Source organism: Molothrus aeneus, chromosome 9, assembly GCF_037042795.1.
Source record: "Molothrus aeneus isolate 106 chromosome 9, BPBGC_Maene_1.0, whole genome shotgun sequence".
Classification (NCBI taxonomy): domain Eukaryota; kingdom Metazoa; phylum Chordata; class Aves; order Passeriformes; family Icteridae; genus Molothrus; species Molothrus aeneus.
The window spans coordinates 10,604,390-10,623,240 of NC_089654.1; the positions used below are offsets into that span (position 1 = coordinate 10,604,390).

The following is an 18,851-nucleotide window of genomic DNA, read 5'->3' on the forward strand; positions in this document are numbered from 1 at the left end:
CCCGGCGCCCCGCTCCGCTTCTCCCCGGCCCCGCCTCGCCTCTCCCCGCGGCCCCGCAGGCGCGGCCGGGCAGCCCAGGACCTGCCGCAGAGCCGCGCCGCACGCCGGGAGCGGTAGTCCCGGCCCAGGCGCGTCCCCTGCCGGGCACCGCGCACCGGCACCGCGCACCGGCAGCGCTCCCCGAGCGGGGCGGGCAGTGCCGGCCGGAGCCGGCTGCCACCTCAGGGACAGCCTCCCGCTGCCACCTCAGCGACAGCCCCGTCCCCGTCCCCATCACGGGCACACGCAGGGGTTGGACGCGCAGCCCATCGCTTTATTGCTACAGGAAAAGGCGACTGTACAAAAATAGAGTTTATCCCTCAAATTTTACAAATAATAGAAAAAGGGTGCGGGGTGCACGGGGCGCTGCCCAGGGCTTCAGTGCAGCGCTGGGGTTAAATTACACCCGGCCGCTGGGGGCCCAAAGTCATAAATAGGAGCTGCCGCTCGAGAACAATAAATAAATAATTTAGAGTAATAAATAGTTTAGTGCCACAGCACCACGGAGCAGCGTGGGGACCCTGCCACTACCCTGGGAACCAGGCAGGGGTGGGGGTCCCAGTGGGTGTCTAGGAATGAACACCCTGCAGAATACTAGGGTCTGCTGCTGGTCCGGGTGCAGACCCCCCACTCCACTCTGGTGCAAATTGGCCCCACTGCATCCCTGCCTTCAGGGACACCCCTCCCCTGCACCAGTGACCCCAGGGTGCCCGAGGGGACAGGGAGGTTTTGCCCCCTCTGAAGCCTGGGTGATGCTTGGCCTCTGGAGCACAGGTGCAGGAGTGCTGCTGATGGACACTGGGCTGGCAGACCCTTGGGAGTGGTGGGGATGGTCCATACTCTCTTCAGCTCGTCTCCCAGGGCTGAGCCAGGACCCCATGTAGCCGCTGGCACCAGCTGCTTGGCACTGAGCAGGAGCGGGCTTGGCCACCCACACCCCAGTCATGACTCCATCTCACCTCGGTTCTTTGTGGCCACGTAACAACAGGGGCACCGGCCTCTGCTAAACCCTTGTTCTGAGCCACAGTGCCACCGCATGTGGCAAGCTGGAGTCTGTCGGCATGTGTCGAGCTGGGGCCAAGCCAGCGGCCCCCTCCTCAGCCAATACAGCTGCACTCAGCTGCTGAGAGCTTCTCCACTGTCTGCCATGTGTTCTCCACATCCATGAAGGAGACAGCCTCATAGCGGGTGGGTCGGCAGCAGGGGTGGCTGAGGACGCGCTCCTGCGGCCCCGGGGTGATGAGCTGCTGCCGCAGCAGGCTGCCCAGCGTCAGGTCGTAGTTGCTGCGTGCCCGGTGGCAGGACCCGCTGCAGTACTTGAAGAGCACGATCTCGTCCGAGTTGAAGCCCAGACCCAGGTCACGCACCTTCACCATCAGGTTGCGGATGTGGCAGTTTCGCCCGCGGGTGCGCCGTGTGGGTTTCCCCCCCACCTTTCTGGCTTTGCTGGTACCTGGTGGTGAGCGCTCAGCACGCAGCAGCAGGTCCTCCGCCAGCTCTGCGGTGCCTGGGCTACCTGTTGTCGCGTTGTCCCCTGCACATGGAGGAGATGGCGCTGTCGTGACCTATGCTGCACCCATCGCCCTCCTTCTGAGCCCGCGGGTCCCCGCTGTGACCTACGGATCCCTCCTGATCACCCACCATGGCAATGGCTGGTGCCTGAGAGGGTGTGCAGGTGGGAAGATACTTCCAGCCAAGAATCTTCTCATCTTCTCATTTCTAGGGCTCTGCCACATGCCCAGCATGAAGCTCAGGGCCCCATGTGTTGAGATCCCCTCCACCCAGCCCCAAAGTGCAGCCACAGCCCCACATGGGCTGGGGCTTCCCACAGTAGCTCCCAACCTGCCCATGCCCCACACACAGGACCACCATGCCCAGGCTGGGGAACTGTCCCAAAACGCACCGTACAGCTGGCTCCAGGCAGCAGCAAGGGGTGCCTCCACAGTGTCCTCCCCAGACAGGCTGGAAGTGGCCGTGCCCTGTGGCGTGGGGGCTGCGTCCAGCGTCTCGTTGCAGTGTGGCGTTCGCAGGGTGCCTGTGGCCAGCCCAGCCAGCAGTGACAGGATGGCAAAGAACCCCCACAGTGTCCCCTCCTGCAATGAATCACGGCACAGCAGGGTCAGCCCTGACCAGGGTTCATTCCCCACACCAGGAATGAGGCTCTCCCCACAGGGTTTATTCCCCACACCAGGAATGAGCTGGGAATGGGTGGGGATGGGGTCATGTAGTCCTGGCCATGTCAGCCAGACAGACCTGGGCTCACCTTGGGCTGCAGGTGCGTGGCAGGTCCTGCAGGCCTTCGCTCTGGTGGCCCCTGTCGCTGGTCCATGCTAGCTGCAAGTACAGAGGCTGGGGTCAGTGCCCACACAGGGTGGGTATAAAGCTGGCTGGGTGGGAGTTGGCACATGCCTCCCTGCCCTGGCCAAGCCTGCCACCCCCTCCCTCACCCCCCAGAACGTCACAACACCTCCTGTACCCCATTCATGGCCCACCCCTACCCCTCTCCTCTCCTGGCACAGCCAGGCATCCTCACCACACTGAACACCCCTTCCAAGAGATTGGGCAGCTTGGGCAACCCAGCCTTTGTACAGCACGTCTCCTCAGGGGCCATGCAGCCATGTCCTCGTGTGAACAGCCTGGGATGCCAGGCTGGGCTGTGAGGCAGTGGCTGGGCTGGGAGTGCTGTACAGGGGGGGGCCCTTTCCCATGGCCCTTCCCTGGGAATGTTTTTCTTGCTCACAGTGGGAGCCTGACCTTGGAAACTCCAAATCCATTAGCAAAGGGTCCTTGGGTGCAGCCACCCCTTGGCCCTGTGCTGGCTCCCCAGGCTGCTGCCTGCGCCAAGCTGGGACACACACCCCCTGAGCAGCCTGGATGAGTGGGACTGCAAGGGGCAGGATGCTCAGGCAGGTCCTGTGGGGACACAGCAGGGTACGGAGCACCACGCTGAGCTCACTGTAGTCATTCCCCCCAACACCACAGCTTGCCATCCACTGCCCTGACACACAGAAAGGCACTGCATCCCTGCTGTGCATGGTCCCAGAGGAGCAGCAAGCACGGTCTCAGGGGAGTGATGTTTCCCAGGAGGTGCTGCGGCAACTCCCGTTTGCAGCCACATCTTTGCCTCCTTCCTCAGCTCCCACCTGTGGTGCAGGGGTGCCCCAGTGTCCAAAGCTAGGATACTCTGGCTTTGAAGGGCTTTAGAAGTGGTTCCAAAAGGGGTTGTAGTTTCCTTGTCCCATCTGCTGCATATCCTATCTCTCAAGGGGACTGTCCCCTTGGAGCTTAGTGGCATTCTGCATTCAAGAGTTCCTCCATCCCCTCTATGACTTCGGCTTTGCCCCAGCATGTCCCAGTTGCTTCCATGGCAAAGGAAGCAATAGGGGATGGAGACATGCTGAGGAGAGTGCTCCTGACCAAAAAAAAGTGAAAGCACATACCTGGGCACTGCTGGGACAAGAAGAAAACATAATTTCTTCCAGTCTCTCTAACATCTCAGGGGATGGTCCCCAAATCCCAATTGTGCAATCTGATGCCACCCTGCACTGGCCACGGGTCTGTAGTGGGCGCTGCCAGGCCCATATGTCCCCTCCGGGGGCCGTGCACCAGGCGGGATGCGCCCCCGCTGCCGGCAGGGCTCGCACTGCCCCCCCGGCCGCACCAGCCGCCACAGCCTGGGCAAACACAGCCCACGCTGCCCTTCGCTCCCGTGGCGGCCCGTGGCCCCGCGCCAGCCGCTGCCGCCAGGTCATGGATTTCCCAGGCCGGAGGGGCCAGGCGAGGGTCCCTGCGCCCTGCTGGAAAGGGACGGACTCCCCGGTCCTCGCTTCCGCGGCGAGGAGCCAGCCCTGCTGCGGCCCCTCGGCTCCAGCATCCCGGCGGGACGGGACGGGACGGGACGGGACGGGACGGGACGGGACGGGACGGGACGGGACGGATCAGCCGGTGCAATTCAGGCTTCTCCCGTCCGGCGGCAGCACGGCCCCGGACTCTGCAGCGGCAGCGCTGCCGGCGGGGCGCCGAACGAGGGCAGCCTCCCTTCGCCATCGGGAGCCCCAGCGCCGAAGCGACGGACTAACACAAGCAGCGCCTCCTCAGACTCGGGGCCCCGTCCACGGGGCAGCTCCTCGAGCGCGCAGGACCGCAGCCCACGCTGGCCCCGCTCGGCATCTGCTTTCGCCCAGCGCGGGCAGGGCTGAGCCCAGCAACTGGGCACCCACGGCGGTGCCAGACCTGCACACTCCACAGCAGACCCGCATGTCCTGTACGGGGAAATCTGGCTGGATCTTCCCCAGACACGGCTGCCAGAGCCCTGCCGGGCGACTCATAGACACAGGAGGGTTTTTCCCCAGGGTCGGAACCGAGCTCATCCATGTGAGCACCTGTCTGGACCCTCCGCCACATATGTCCCCCGCCCGGGGCTAAACAACAGCAATTGTTGGTGCAATTCCTGAGCAAGCCACCTCACACTCACTGGTGCAGAGCCCGGCGAGAGCCCCGCTGCCCGCCCTGTGCACGGGGCGCTGGGAGAGTATGTCCCATGTCCCATGGCTGCCCCAGGCCCCCGGGGGAGGCACAGACACTCTCGAAGTGCATCCGCACGGGCCCAGCGGGTGCCCCAGGCCCGCGGTGTCTCCGCTCTCGGAGTAGCTGTGGCAGCCCTGCAGCCGCGGGCCCCACCTGGAAGCGCGGGGGGATGCCCAGAGACCCCTTCGGACACCTGCGGGCACCGGCGGAGGCCCTGCATCCCTTCGGGCTGACCGTGGCAGAAGAAGTGATGGGTCAGAAATCAACCCCGCGTATGAGGACTCAGACACGCGGGACACACGGCAGAGACCAAACTCGGCCCCAACTCAGGGACAGCAGAGCCGGGGAGCACAGGGTACCCCCGCCCCTTGCCTCTCGCCTGCCCACCGCCCGGGGCGCACACCTGTCCGACGTGCCCAACGGGCCGGGCGGGAGCCCAGGGAAGAGGCGGGCGAGTCCGTCCCCGGGCCCCTCGGGCGCCCGCAGCGGGGTGCCGCCTCTCCCCGCCCCGGCAGGGAGCCCCGGCCCCGCCGCGGCCCCCAGCGCTTCCCGCCGCCGGGTCGGGCTCGGCACCCCGGTAGCCGAAATAGGAGGACTTGCCCGGGGGCGGCCCGAGACTCCTCACCGGCCCGCGAATATTGCCGGGAGGTGGGCGGCGAAGCGGGTTCCCCTCGTCCCCCCCGTAGTCCCGGTACGAGCCTCCGCCGAGACTCGGGGCCGCCGGCAGGCTGGGGCGGGCGCTGTCGCCCGCCACCCCGGCCCGCACTCACCGTGCCCGCGGTGGGGACCATCCCCCGGGCCGCCGCTGCCCCGCATCGCCTCCGCTCCCCGCCGCCCCCCGCCGCCCGCCGCCGCTGCGCCGGGGCGGGGCGCTGGCGGGGGCCGGCGCTGCCCCGCCGGCACCGACTCCCGCCGCTGCTCCCGGTGCCGCTCCCGCTGCGTCTCGGGGTGCGGTGGCGGCGGCGTCAGGCGGACGCGCAGTGCGGGGCACCGGCGGCTCCATCCCGCTCCCGTCGTGGCTGCCGGTGTCAAATTCCAGCCGCCGTCACCTGACCGGCGGGGCGGGCACCGGCCCCGGGACCCCGACTCACACTGGCACCAGGATACCAACCGGCGCCCCGATCCGCACGTAGTGGCACCGGGACTCCGACCCGCACGGGCGCCTGGACCGCACCGGGATCAGGAGGGCACCGGAATCCCATCAGCGCAGGAGCCGCAGCCCAACCCGCTTCAGCACCGGCTCTCGCCGTGATCCGCAACGCCTCCGAGCTCCCGCGGAAACTCGCACCCCGCCGGGAACAGCACCGGGACCCCCGGAGGCACCCGACCCCCGCTACCGCCACCTGTCCGTCGGCCGACCCCCGGGCAGGCAGACCCGCAGCCTGGACGGACGGACGCCCCGTGATCGGTGCTTCCTGCCCCGACAGCGCGACCACAGCGCAACCCGGACGGACACACGGACACGCTCGGGAAAGGGTTCAGCCCTTCCCGAAGCGCTCCGGGAGCAGAGCCCCGCGGGGGACCCCCTGCACACGTGGGGATCCGGCGGGGATGGGCTGTCGGGCAGGGTCAGGGCTATCCCGGCAGCTCCCGGCAGCGGCGGGGCCGGCCCGCGTCCCAAGCATCCCGAGCTGACTCGGGGCACCGGTGTGCCTGCCGCTCGTGTCCGGCCGCGCCGGAGGAGGAGTCCGGCCTCCCGCCCGCCCGCGCCCCGCGCCAGGGTCCTCCTGGGCTGGGCCGCCCGCCACCGGGCTCCTTACCTCTGCCGCCGCCCTGCCTCCCTCCGCCGGGGCCGCCGCTGGCCCCGGGGACATGGGGGCCGGCTGGCGAGTCGAGCCGAGCCCGTGCGAGTCCTTACGTCACCGCCCGGGGCCCTCCGCGTCCATCCCGGGGCTCTCGAGTGCTCCTTGCGAACGTGCCAAATCCCGGGGCCGCCTCCGCTCGGCCCCGCTTCACACGTGCTCCCCTGGCCGGAGCCGATCTCCGGGACGCGCCCCGGGCCAGGCGAGCCCCCCGGGTCCGGCCCTCATGGCTGCGGGCTCCGAGGGCGCCCGGGCGGGCTGCGCGCCCCGCTACGCCGCCGGCCGTGTCACCTGCCCCGGCGGCGCTCCGCCGCCTCGGCGCTACTCCCGGGGCTTATGCAACTCCCCGGCTGGAGCGGGGCCAGCGGCTCGGTCGCCGGCTGTGCCACGGCTGCACGCTCAGGTCGCCCCGACCCCGGGCCACCCGCGTGGCTTTAACCTCCTTCCCGCCGCCCGGCAGCCCGGGCCCCGCGGTCCCGCGGAAGGGTCGGGTGGCCGCTCCGGCAGCCACCTGCGGAGCCGTCGCCTCGCCTGCTCTCATCTCCTCGGATTATCCGGAGCGGGGGTGACAACTCCCGCGTCCTCCTGCGACATCACCTGCCAGGGAGTGTGCGGGCACAGGCGGCGCCCACTAAGCCGTCCCTGCCACGGCGAGCAGGGACAGCGGAGGTGGCACGCGGCCCGGAGCTGCTGCTTCACCTGCCCTGGAGCGGCACCGTGCGGCCCCGGCTCCCCCCTTTCACCCCCACTCCTGTCCTGGAACAAGCATCTTGACCTGGTCTGTGCCTCTGGGTGGCTCCCTGACTGCTAGTGGCACTGGTGGGAGCACGGGCTCTGCCGTGGGACTGCTGCCTCACGGCCTGGGGCTGCTCCCATCTGAGATGTCCTCACGGGCGTTGGAGTCTGTGCCCATGGATGCCTTGGTCCAGCAGAGTTTTGGAGGCCCTGGTGCATCCCTGGGGTAGAGAAACAGCTGGGAGCGAGTGACAGGGAACAGGTTCCTCTGCTTTGCAGGGCTACAGACTAATGCAGCTGCCTGCTTGGAAAATTTCAATGTGAGTGGCATATCCTGTTCCAGGTTGCCTGGCTGTCCCCATGGAGCTGGGTCTGGCCACAGCCTTGCCCATAGTAGGGAAGCTGCCCAGGACGATAGGGCTGCCAATGAAGGGAAGGGCTGCCTCCCCCACTGATAACCCTCAGGGCTCAGAGACAGCCTCGGGTGCTGGCTCAGCAGAGGGGTTAGCCCATCCCCTCCCACCTTGCCTAGGTTGGGCAGGTCGTCTTGTCTTCCAGGACACAGCCAGGAAGTCCTGAGGATGTGATGCTGGTTGTATGCAGGGGGCTATGTGGGGCATGGCACAGGGTATCCAGGGCACCCATACAGGTGAGCCCAGTGTCCCCAGTCATGTAGAAGGGGTGGTTGTGCAAAGCCTGGCCTCTGTCCTCTTCCAGGTGTGCCCACTTCGAGGCTGCTATCCCAGACACCTGGAGGCACTGGCTCCCTCCTCTGCCCTTCCTTCTTGTCCTGGGAGACATAAGCCTGCAGCTGTTGTCAGCTAATGTCCTACCAGCAGCAGCTCCTCCCTGTCCTCCCACAGCCGTGGTGGCAGGGGATGGTATGTCCCAGCTATGTGCCTCAATCCTAGCACTGCTCTCCCCTCTTGGGCTCCCATGAGTACTGGCTCTGCCATGGGGTGTGCTGGGCATGGCTCAGGCTGCACAGGGTACTGGGGTGCAGGGCAGGGTTCCAGCCCCACAGGTCTCTAGACAGAGGGGTGACCTGGTCCCTGACTGCTGCTGGCACTGCCTGGCTTGGTACCTCCCAGGGCACTGCCTGCGCCAGCCCGTGCTCCTGCACCCCTGGGGCTGGGGTGTCACAGGTGCCTTGTCTGGTCTGGAATAAGCCCTGCTGAGCCGAGCCAGGACCTGCTGTGACATCTGTCCCTAAAGGTGCCACCCTTGCGAGTGGCAGGACGGGGTGATGCAGACCAGCCAGATGGCAGGACTGAGCACGTCGTGACTGCTGTCCGAGGCCACGGCTGGGTGTGACAAAACATACGTGGGAGAGAGCTGTGACGCAGGCTGTGTCCCGTCTCAGCAGTGACGCGGCTCCTTCAGGGATATCTCTGAACAAGTCTCCTTGTCTCAGCTGACCTGAACGTCCTCATGTGCCCTGGTCCCAGGCTCTGTGCTCTTTTCTTCCTCCACCCTCTCACGGCCAGGACAGGGCATGGGCCATCCCTGGGGCTGGCTCAGCCAGATGGCAGTGGTGATCCTGTTCTTTAAATGCTAGGAAAAGAGGAGGGACGGAAGGAGGATTTGAGCTGCTCCAGCATCTCCCTGAATCCTGCAACCATGCATCAGGGAGGGCTGGGCAGTTGCTTCTCTGTTGCCCCATTGGTGCTAGTAACAACCCACCCCTTGTTTGGAAGCTAGGAGGTCTGGCAGACCAGTCACCCACCTGGAATTAGCCTTCCCATGCCTCCAAGCAATGGAACTGTCTCCAACATATCCTGTGGCTCTGGGAGCCTGGTGGCATCACCAGGGCTTGCCTAAGGAGTTACACTCTTCCAGCTGGGACTTGGCAGGTATGAGAGCTGGACACAGCCTCGGTCCCTGGCTTCCTAAACCATTTCCTTTTCCAGGACACTGTGGTGAGAAGGTCACTTGGCTGGACACCTGCCTTTGTCAGGGCCACACCCAGCCCAATTGCTACTGTGACCCTTGGCAGGAAGACATCCTGCTGGCAGGGAGTCCCCAGGAGAGCAGCCATAGTCACAGGCAGGACAAGCTCTGATGCCTGTGCCTTCCAACATTAAATGAACCCAACCCAAAATCCCCTCTCCTACCCCTCAAAGTCACCTGCAAGGAGGAGCACGGACCTCTCCCGTCCCCAGCACCAGGCCAGTGGCATTGGCCAGCTGCAGCTCCTGGCAGCTGGATTACTGTTCCAGAGGAGTCAGCAGTGAAACCAGGCAGGGGACAGCCCAACCAGGGGAATCCCTCTGCCTCCCATAAAAAAGGCCCAAGGCAGCAGAAGAAAGAGGCCAGCCAAGCATGTTTGATAGCTTTATTGCTTCTGTGATATGACTGAATTGATGTGACATAAGCCGGCTTGGAGGAGCCTGCAAGACTCTTACCCTCCCTGCCTAGAGGGAAAATTAAAAAAAAAATGCAGAAACTAAAACTAATTTTAAAAACTCATTGAGTTCTTGCATCTTGGCTTGGTACAGTACCGGCAAATGCACTGGCCCTTTCGAGACCCTGTGCAGGCTGTGCAAGGAGCCAGAGCCCAGAGGGGCTGGGCTGTGGCCCCAAAGAAGCTCCTGCACTGAAGGACACGTCTCTAATACTGCGAGTGACACACACTTGGACCAAGAGCACACGCTGTGCTGGTGCCCATGGAGCTCAGCATGGTGGCTGCCTCCCTGCCAAACACTCTGGAAGCCCCTGCCCGTGTCCAGTTCTGCCCGTACCCAACCCAACTGTGCCCATCTGACACAGATGGCCCTGTCCTGACACCTTCCCCTGCTCCCAGCAGTGCTCACACTGAGGGGTGGCACAGCATGGCCAGGCTGGGCCTCTCCACTTCTCCCTCCAAGGAAGGAGACACTGGAAGCCCAGAGATACTGGGATGAGGAATGCTGGGCTGGATCCCACTGCTGCCTCATGCTACCTGGCCATGGTGCTTACCTTTGGCATGTGTGAGCTCGAGGCCATAGCATGGCCAGGCCTAACAGGGTGAGCTGGTGGTGGGATCCCAATTCCAGTGTGGTGGGCACTGACAGAAATGCACAAGCAGCTCATGGTGTGGTCAGCACAGCATCAGCAGCAGCTCTCCAGCACCTCCTGTCCTCCAGAGCAGCACATGCAGGCTGCCCTGCAGCTGCCCAGACCTGCTCTCTGCACTAGCTGGAGCAAAACCCACAGTGGTCACTGGCCCCTGATGTCCCTGTGTTTCCCTGGGCTGTCTCTAGGCAGTTCCCTGCCACCCGAGTGGCCTTTCTGCACCGCAGCGCATCAGAGGCACCAGGCAACCCCGCTCTATATTTAGGCTGTGGAGAATTCCCCTGGGCTCTCCCTTCCGATCTGACAAGGTGAGTCACTGTGAGGGAGAGGCCAAGACTCACATCCGTCCCACTGACCCTGCTCTGACCCGTGCGCCGCTCCGAGCTGCCGGGACTGCGGCGTCTCAAGGGCGGGAGGTGGATGCAGGTGCACCTGGGGAGGCAGCCAAAAGAACAGCACCCAGGAGCAAAACCCAGTGCCGTGCACTGCTCCTGGAGCTGGAGCCCCATCACCTGGCCATGGGCTGCTCTGTGGTGTCAGTGAGCCAGAGGAGAGTCTTGGTCCCCAAAACGCTCTTTCCTTTTGCATGCAGGTGGTCCTGACCCACCACAGTCACTCTGGACCTTGCGCTCATCTATTCCACTTGGACTCTTCTGCCTGGAGACCTTTGTCAAGGTGAGCAGAAGGGCTTTGAGTCACCTCCCTGGTCTGTAGGGTCAACTTCCCATCAGGACCTGTTCATGCCTGTGATGGAGAGCTGGGATGACAGGGAAGGCTGAGCAGTGGCCATGCTGTGTCCTTGGACCTGGAGCCAGTCAGTTGGAAGATAAAAGTGCCCTGGAGTTTTGTAGTGTTCAATAAAGCAATTGAACAATCCTCTGTGGGGGTCCCAGCAGAGACACCAAAGGCTCTTCCCTCCTCCTTCCAGATGCAGCTGCCCACTCTGCCATCTCAGCTCACTGCAGCCCATGGATGCAGCCCTAGGGCTCTCATGGCAGCTGGTTAAAGCACCAAGACTGAGAGAGTGGGTGTCAACCCTTCCCCAGCCACAGCCTCAGCCAGACCCAGACCAAGCACTCCCCCTGCCAGCATGGCTGGGACTCAACAGAAGATGGTCCCAAGTCCAGGCTGACACCCAGGAACTGCTGCAAAGGGAGGGTTGCCTGGTGAGAACCATGGAAATTCAGTCCCATGGAATTCTCAAGAAGGACAAACAAATTGGGAGATACTTAAAAGGTATATCTGCCACGGCATATGCTCAAAAACCTGCTGCAAACCTCACAGAGCATCCTGAAAGGAGGCATGTCCCTGGGAGGCCAGAGCAGTGGGGACGGGACATGGGAAGGGTAAAGGCAAGGAGAGCCTCCCAGCATGCCTTCTGCAGCCCAGAAGCAGTAGGAACTTTGAGCTGCTCCCAGATGACAAGGGAAACAGCAGCCACAACAAGAAGCTGGGCAGGACTCCCCTGAGCAAGCTCCTTGGCTACAGGCACAGCAGGCAGGAGAGGCTCCTGAGGGAGGCATCCCACACCAATATCTGTAAGCAGCACTCAGTGCCATGTCCTGGGAGCTGCCTCTGCCTGCAGCCTGGTCTCAAACCATTCTGTACTGTTTGCTGGTCTGCCCCACACCTGGGTCACTGCCTGCCCCTCCTGCACACCCCCTTGGGGGTCTCAGGTCCAAAGCCACAATCCCTGCAATCAGCAGGTGCAGAGCTGGTCTAGGGGAGCCCTGCTCTGAGCATTCCTTGCCCATGCCAGGGTCATGCTCCCTTCACTCCAGAGCAAGGCAGACTGCAATCCTTGGGCCATGACAGACACAGTGTCAGGACCATGAGCCCAACCCACATCCCTCTGGGATCCCCTCCACTCACCCCAGCACCAGCTGGCTGTGTGCCAGTGCCTTGACACCCAGGTACTGGGACAGTGCCTGTGGGTGCACTCCAGCCTGCTCCAGGCCAGGAGAGCACAGGAGCCACTTTCCACATGGAACTGCTCATTCCCTTGGCAACCTCCCTTCTGCCCACGCTCTTCAGGTGGATGAGACCACCCTGCTGCCCTCGCACTTGGCCATGTTGATCAGTTTATTCCAGCTCCTCTGAAATACGTATACAAATCAAATGTGCAAATAGTGCATCTTGGGACCAAGAGGGCAAAGGAAGGACGTGCTCCTGAGAGCAGGAGGAGCAGCAGTGCTAGAGCAGCACAGGAGGAGCTTGGAAATGGAGTGAGCAGGGGCCGAGCAGAGGGTGAGAGTTCCCATCAGGTTCCATCATCATTGAGGTCACACGTCGCTTAAATAGGGAACATGATTGAGTCTGGAACGTAAAACAAACATCTTCCGCAGTCTGCTCTCAAACTGTAAAGCTTGAGATCTCTGCTCAAGATCTGACCTCCTTCCAAAGAATAAATTACTCCCCTCCCACACAAAACCAAAGCGAGATGCTGTCCAGAAACAGTGACACAAGTCTGCACGGACTCTTCAGGGGCCCTGCACAGCAGGCACAAACCAAGAGGCCTGAAAGCCTTCAGCACAACGGGGCAGGCTCCTCTGCATCGTGACAGGCAGGAAGGTGGGGAGGTCTGCTGTAGGCAGAGAAAGCCACTGGCTCCCTGCTCCACCTTGGGGTCAGGGCAGAGGCAGAGCAAATGGCTATGGAAAACACAGCCAAGTCAGTGGCTGCTGTTGCTGCCTCTGTGGAGGATGTGAGGAAAAATGCAGAAAAACAAACCCATGCTCATCTCCATCCAGAAGCTCCAAGTGGAGAATGAGAGGAAGCCATTATTCTCCCTTTGAATTGTAGCAGCACCAATGACACTGAAGTTTTGGATGGATTTGTTTTCCTGGGGAAAGGTCAGAGGCTGGTGACAATGCAGATGGAGCATGAAGAGGCCAGGTTTTTCACAGGGCTGTGCGCAAGCAGACTTTGTCTTGTACCTCGGTATTTCTAGTATGGTTCCAGCAGAGTCTTTTAAAAAATAATACTTTGTACATTCAGGCTTTGCTGCCTCGGGGCAGCATCACCTCCCATTTGGCACTAATCATTGTATTCACAAACCTCTCTTCTCTCTCCTGAGTCTTTCCTGTCTAATTCAGGATGCAGAAGATCTGTCTGCGATGCAGAGTTCAAGAACTGTCCACTCAGCCCCTTGCCCACCTCCTGCCAGCTCTAGGCCTGGAGGTGGGAGATGTAACCCTCGTGCAGACTGGCAATGCAAGAGGGTCTTCCCAGAGCACCTGGGCATCTCTGTGTGTCTTCAGTGAGGTGGGATTCTTGCAGGGGGCTGCCAGTGCCTGCTCCCAGAGCTGCAGCGTGTCTTCTTCTCCTCCCTTGGACGCAGGGGCTGCAGCCACTCAAATCCCACTGGTTAGGTCAGTGATGACTCTGGCTTTCACCAGCTTTCTCAGAAATTCCTTCTCCCGCTGGATGTTGTGCGTCCAGGACTGGAAGAAAATGAGAGAGACAGGAGGTCAGCAACTACCTTGGCCAAGCATGCTCCTGTCCCTCATGCTTGGGAGACTGGCAAGGACACAGATCCTGTTGTAGATCAGAACAGCCCTTGCACACCAAGGACCTTCTTTTATGTAATGCTGACACAGTGTACCTAAGGTAGAAAATTTCCCTGTGGGCTAGGGGATGTTTTTTGGCATGGTGAGATCTGGGCAGTCCAGGCCCCTTGGGCAGACATGCCCTCACAAACTACTGCACACAGGAGTCCAACAGCACAGCACTGGTGATGGTCTATGGCAGGGAACAGAGCTGGCAGAGGACACAATGGCAGAACATGTACCCATCACACACAGCACCCTGCCAGGCCATGGCGGTGCATGGGGGTGCATGCAGCTGAAACACCCCAAGACCATCCCCATCAAAGCCAGCTCTTGCTTCTGCTAGCTCTGTCAAGAGGAAATCACATGCTAAAGGTTACACTAATACAATGTGAAGGGTGAAACGGCCACATCTCACAGCAGGCACTTCAGAGCAGTGATTGCCATAGCTGGTGTCAGCCCTCCCAGATGTGTTCCTTGCAGCAGGCTTGAGCTGGGATCACAGCATCTGCCATCACTCACCTCTGCTGGGACTATTGAAGCACTTAATGAAAGCAGGAAGTGGTTTGTCACACCCTGGAGCCCAAGGCAGAACAGGAAAAAGCAACTTTCCCCAAAATCTCCCAACAGGACAAGAATTCCTTACATGATTTTGACACAGTGCTCTGGTCAGCAGGTAATCTGAGCTCTAAATACAATCTGGACCATGACAAAATCACTCTACAGGAGCCTCCTTGAAATGGCCTCAAACCAACAGAGCATCAGCCCCATGAGCCCACTGAGGGTACTCTGTTATGGGTATCGAAATCCAGTTTACCCACTTCCAAACCATGGGCACCTGCCTGCAAGGCACTGGTTGTATCCGTCGTGCACAGTGTGCATGTGGCTCTCCTGTCATCCTGCTTATCCTGCCCTGTCCTGTCTGGGACAAGCAGCTCTCAGCCATGACTGCTGTGTGGCACTGACAGCCCCAGGCATGACATGCACACAGTGGGCTGACAAGAGATTCAAGGTCCCTCTCTAGATCTCCAGCACATTTTGGAAATAACTTTCTTGCTGCTACTGCACCTTTACAAGCCACTTCCACCCCCTCAGTGCACAGGAATGACAACAGTTAAAGCTGCTAAAGAAACTTCAGGCAGGTAAATGAGGTCTTTGACTTCCTCTGCTTCCAGTGAGTCTGTTACCTGAACACTGGAAAGGCTACACCACTACAGGGAACAGGACCACACATGGAGAACTGTGTTGGTGCTCTTTGGGACTCTGGAAATGCATAAGGCCCTATCTCTAAACTGAAAAGGTACTGCCCTGAAACAACTCAAGGCATGGCTTCAGCTAATGTAAAAACAGAAACTGACAAGTGGCACTAGGAATAAGGGTTACAAAGGCTTGTAAAAGGAAAAAAGCATCAGTTCCAGAAAGCAGCAGTGGGAACGATGGTGGCACAGAGAGAGCTGGGAGAGCAGGGCTGAGTGTTGGAGCCAGAGAGCCAGAATCCCTCAATGTGCTGGAAACAGTTCCACATGTGGCATGTCAGCTGGGGGCCCTGGGCTTGGCCCCTGCCATGCAGCAGTGTCACTTGTGCCAGCACAGCCCCTTGCTGGGAAGGCTCAGCCTGAGTGTGTGGGTGAGCTCCTGCCCACAGGCAGCAGCACTGCCTGCAGGCACAGAGGCCACGCTGGGACACCACGGCTCAGTGCATTCACTTGCATCTGGCTGGGATGGTTGTTGAAACCTGCCTGGAGCACCAGGAGCCTGATACCTCATAGCACAATCTGAGCCCTCCTCCATGCCTTTCAGCCTCATCACAGAGTCTGAGAAGCCAACTGGTTTTGGCCAGGACAACCGTTCGTGTTTGTGTTTTTTGTAAGATGAACTGGGGAACAGCCACTTGTAGTCAAACTCAAACCACCTAAAATTCCACCTCAGGCCATGTGCAAGTGCCTTATCTGATGGCAGAAGGAAATCTGCTTTGTGAAAAGTACAAGTGGAGCAGGAATTTAAGTTCAGTAGGTAGATAACAAAACTTTGGGTGACACAATTGCAGTCTCTCACATTACAGCTAGGTCTGGCTCCAGCACTCACTGCAAAGTTGCTGGCAAGACCTACCAACCTGTGGCTGTTCAGCACCCAGGCTGCTTTGTACCCCAGGCACTGCCACTAACTCCTTTTTACAAGCAGTCACACAAAAGGCCATTCAGCCTCCCACCTGATCCATGGATTTAGTGATGTCCACATCAGTACTCTCTAATGTCTTGTGGCTAATGTAAGCCCACAGAGGAAGAGGTTCCCTCGTGAGAACACGCTTTCATCCCTCCCAAAGAGCACTGTCAGGGCACTCAGTGCAGTGCTGCTCCCCCATGAGCAGCACGGGCAGGAGGGATGAGGCATGTCTCCAACACCAGCTCCGGTTACTGATTACCCAGAGGGACTCACTCATCCCACTGACAGACTGAGCTGATCAGACTGAGGAAGCTGCATTCCAGCACCAGCAGTGGGGACAAGAGCCAGAGCAGTTTTCTCAAAACTGACAGGAAAGCAGGCACCTCAGTCCCACTGCTCTGACAGGAAAAGGCAACAAAATACACCCTAAACCCCAGAAGGTTTCAGGGTGTATACACCTCAAATAGAACCATGGGTATACACCTTAAATAGCAAACACTGCCAGCAGAAAACTCCAGCTCTTTTCTTGTCAATCTGCACCTCAAAGGCTGTTTGGAGCATTTACTGTCACCTCCACCTTCCTGTCCCTGCACATCGCCACCGCTGCTACAACCTGGCAGACTGGCTCTGCCCTCTCTCCTCTGCTGCTCGCATTCAATGCAGCTTCCACTTGTGGAATCAAACAGGCTGCTTGCTTGAGCCCATGGTTGGAGCAATGAACTTTGAGAGTTACAACAGGAACATCCCAGGAGGCTCCAGAACCCTTCTTGTTCTCCAGGGATCAGGCTGGGATTTCCTGTGCTTTGGGTCTGTCTCTGAGTAGTGGACATTTCCTTTTTCCAGTGGAGAGCAAAGCAGAGGGAGCAGAGTTATTCTGCCAGTGCTGTTATGGCTGTTTATCCCAGGGAGGTGGCAGTGGCTCTCTGAGTGCTTGGTCACAGTTATTAGATGAAAATTTATCATCAGTTAAAGCCACCTTTCAGGGTTATGCAAATGCAGCAGCCCCAAACCACCTATCCTTTTTATCTTGACAATTCCACAAAGAAGCACAAAACATCATCTGTCGCTTCAAGAAAAGCCAAGTAGAATATTTTAAGCCTAAGCAAATGTTTCAGAGACAAACCCAGGAGGAAGGTAAGCTCCCTGTCTGTAATCAATTACAGTCGGAGAATGCCTCAGCTTCAGACCACATTAGTCTTATCAAGCATGCTGCAATTTAAATACAGGAACACTAAATTAGAGAGAGTGAGTCAATGAGGAATGCATTCAAGAAAAACAGCAAGTTGTAGAGAAGGAGTTTTCTCAGTTCTGTTACATCTCTGTATTTCTGCATGTCAGCAGCACTTCTCCACAAAAACCTGCACAGAAACCAGAGCAGAGCAAGAAGTGCTACTTCACTGGCAACAGTCGGTTTCCAGTCTCCACCAGTGCTAATTTATCTTTGTCTTTAACCTTCACTGCCTTGTCTCTAGAGCTGCTTAATTTTCATCATCAGACTGCCCCACTGTGCTTGAAACTGCTGGGGATTCGCACGTACTGAAACAAAAGGGATGGCTGGGCACCCTCATCTTCTTGTCTTTAGGGGATTTACTCACAGCTCCTTTATGCCCAGTCATTCTTACATCAACTTTAAATTTCTAACAGCTGTTTTTGCTCCTGCTTACTCTTACTACACTCACAGAGAGAGAAACTGTATCTCTTTTTAGTCTTCATTTTACCAAGTTAAACAAGGAACGCCTTTCTTCTACCAAAACAAGCTGTTCATTTACACCATGAAAACTGGGAAATCTCACAGAATTACAGTAGCTCCCTCTGCCCCTATTTATTCCAGATTTACTTCTCATGAGCTAGGAAAAAAGGCTCATCAGTGCCTCATGCAGAGGCAATTCCCTCACTCAACAAGAAGTCCTTTCCTCTAGTCTTTCCAGAGCTGCATTTGTCTTCTTTTTCCCCCCAGTAACAGTCTGGCAGCCTGAATTATTCAGTGATTTATTTGTACCTATCTAAGCACTTTCCTCCTCTGCCATTGCCAAATAATGCTATCCCAGATTAGAGTCAAAATGTCTGTTATTGCCCCAAAAAGCATGACTTTCCATTCATAATCTTAGATTTCATGCCATCCAATTCACTCCTGTTCTCAAGGTGCTCATGGCCTTCCTGGATGGTATTTTGATCCTCCCTTGTATTGACCACACCTGGCTTTGTCTCATCACAAATTCCCCTTGCACACCATTGCCTTCTGTGCCAAAAATCATTAAAGCAAACACTGAACATGACCTCCTGCAGAGGAACTCCCAGCTGTCCATTCAGTGCTGCTTTTTGTGCTCTCTCTTAGAGACACTATTCATGTACAGGTGTTGCACCAAACCCTGGCTTCTGAAGCTGAACTAATGATAATATCTCACAGGATTGCATGCTTACCTGAACTTCTGACAGGCGGGACCGCTACACTTCCTCTGTCCCAAGAATGATTTTCTTTTAAATCAAATAAAGATATTAAATTAGTTTTTGTAACCTGCCTTTGGTAAATCCATGTTGTGTTTGCTTTCAGGATTTAAATATTCTTTCATTTAACTGTGCTCTGAAGTTCTGAATAGTACCTCTGAGGTTGGTTTAAGAGTTCTGAATTGGACAGGATTATTTTCCTTGACTTGTTCCCATACCACTCCTGCCTCCAAAAAAAAAAAAAAAAGAAGGGAAAAAGAGGTATTATATCTACTACAAGCTAATCCTGTGGAACCTGGTAGATTTATTGTGGACCTTTTCCTCTGGACTTGCAGCTTAAGTGGCTCAAAGTGGAACAGAGATCCCTTGGGCTCTCACACCTTCTGCATTAGCTTCAACAGCTCTTGCCTTTCAGTGCTGACCCAGTAATTTTGTTTTCTGTGAACTTCTCACCATAAGCGACCCTTTCCCTCACATTCATCATATCATCCTGACAGAGGTAATATATATATTCATGTGGTTCCTACTTTAATCCTGC

General features: G+C 58.6%; 3 protein-coding genes across 6 annotated transcripts in view; 1 reads left to right on the plus strand and 2 right to left on the minus strand.

Moving 5' to 3' along the window:
• Positions 1–338: 338 nt before the first annotated feature.
• ARTN (artemin) lies at positions 339–12,133 on the minus strand. Its single transcript, XM_066555426.1, has 4 exons — positions 12,030–12,133; positions 2,303–2,373; positions 1,943–2,132; positions 339–1,573 (listed from the first exon to the last, which is right to left on the minus strand). The coding sequence occupies exons 2-4, from the start codon at positions 2,366–2,368 to the stop codon at positions 1,137–1,139; spliced, it is 693 nt and encodes a 230-aa protein (XP_066411523.1). The 5' UTR covers positions 2,369–2,373; positions 12,030–12,133; the 3' UTR covers positions 339–1,136.
• Positions 4,580–6,937, plus strand: LOC136560277 (collagen alpha-1(I) chain-like). The gene is made up of 3 exons (XM_066556007.1): positions 4,580–5,695; positions 5,772–6,100; positions 6,154–6,937. The coding sequence occupies exons 1-3, from the start codon at positions 4,580–4,582 to the stop codon at positions 6,935–6,937; spliced, it is 2,229 nt and encodes a 742-aa protein (XP_066412104.1).
• The window catches only part of ST3GAL3 (ST3 beta-galactoside alpha-2,3-sialyltransferase 3), a 173,551-nt gene continuing 164,126 nt past the window's right edge, over positions 9,427–18,851 (minus strand). For all 4 annotated transcript variants that reach the window (XM_066555424.1, XM_066555422.1, XM_066555421.1 and 1 more), the window contains one exon: positions 9,427–13,600. In XM_066555424.1, coding sequence (XP_066411521.1) covers positions 13,511–13,600 — 90 coding nt within the window. In that variant the 3' untranslated portion in view covers positions 9,427–13,510. The remainder of the gene's footprint in view (positions 13,601–18,851) is intronic.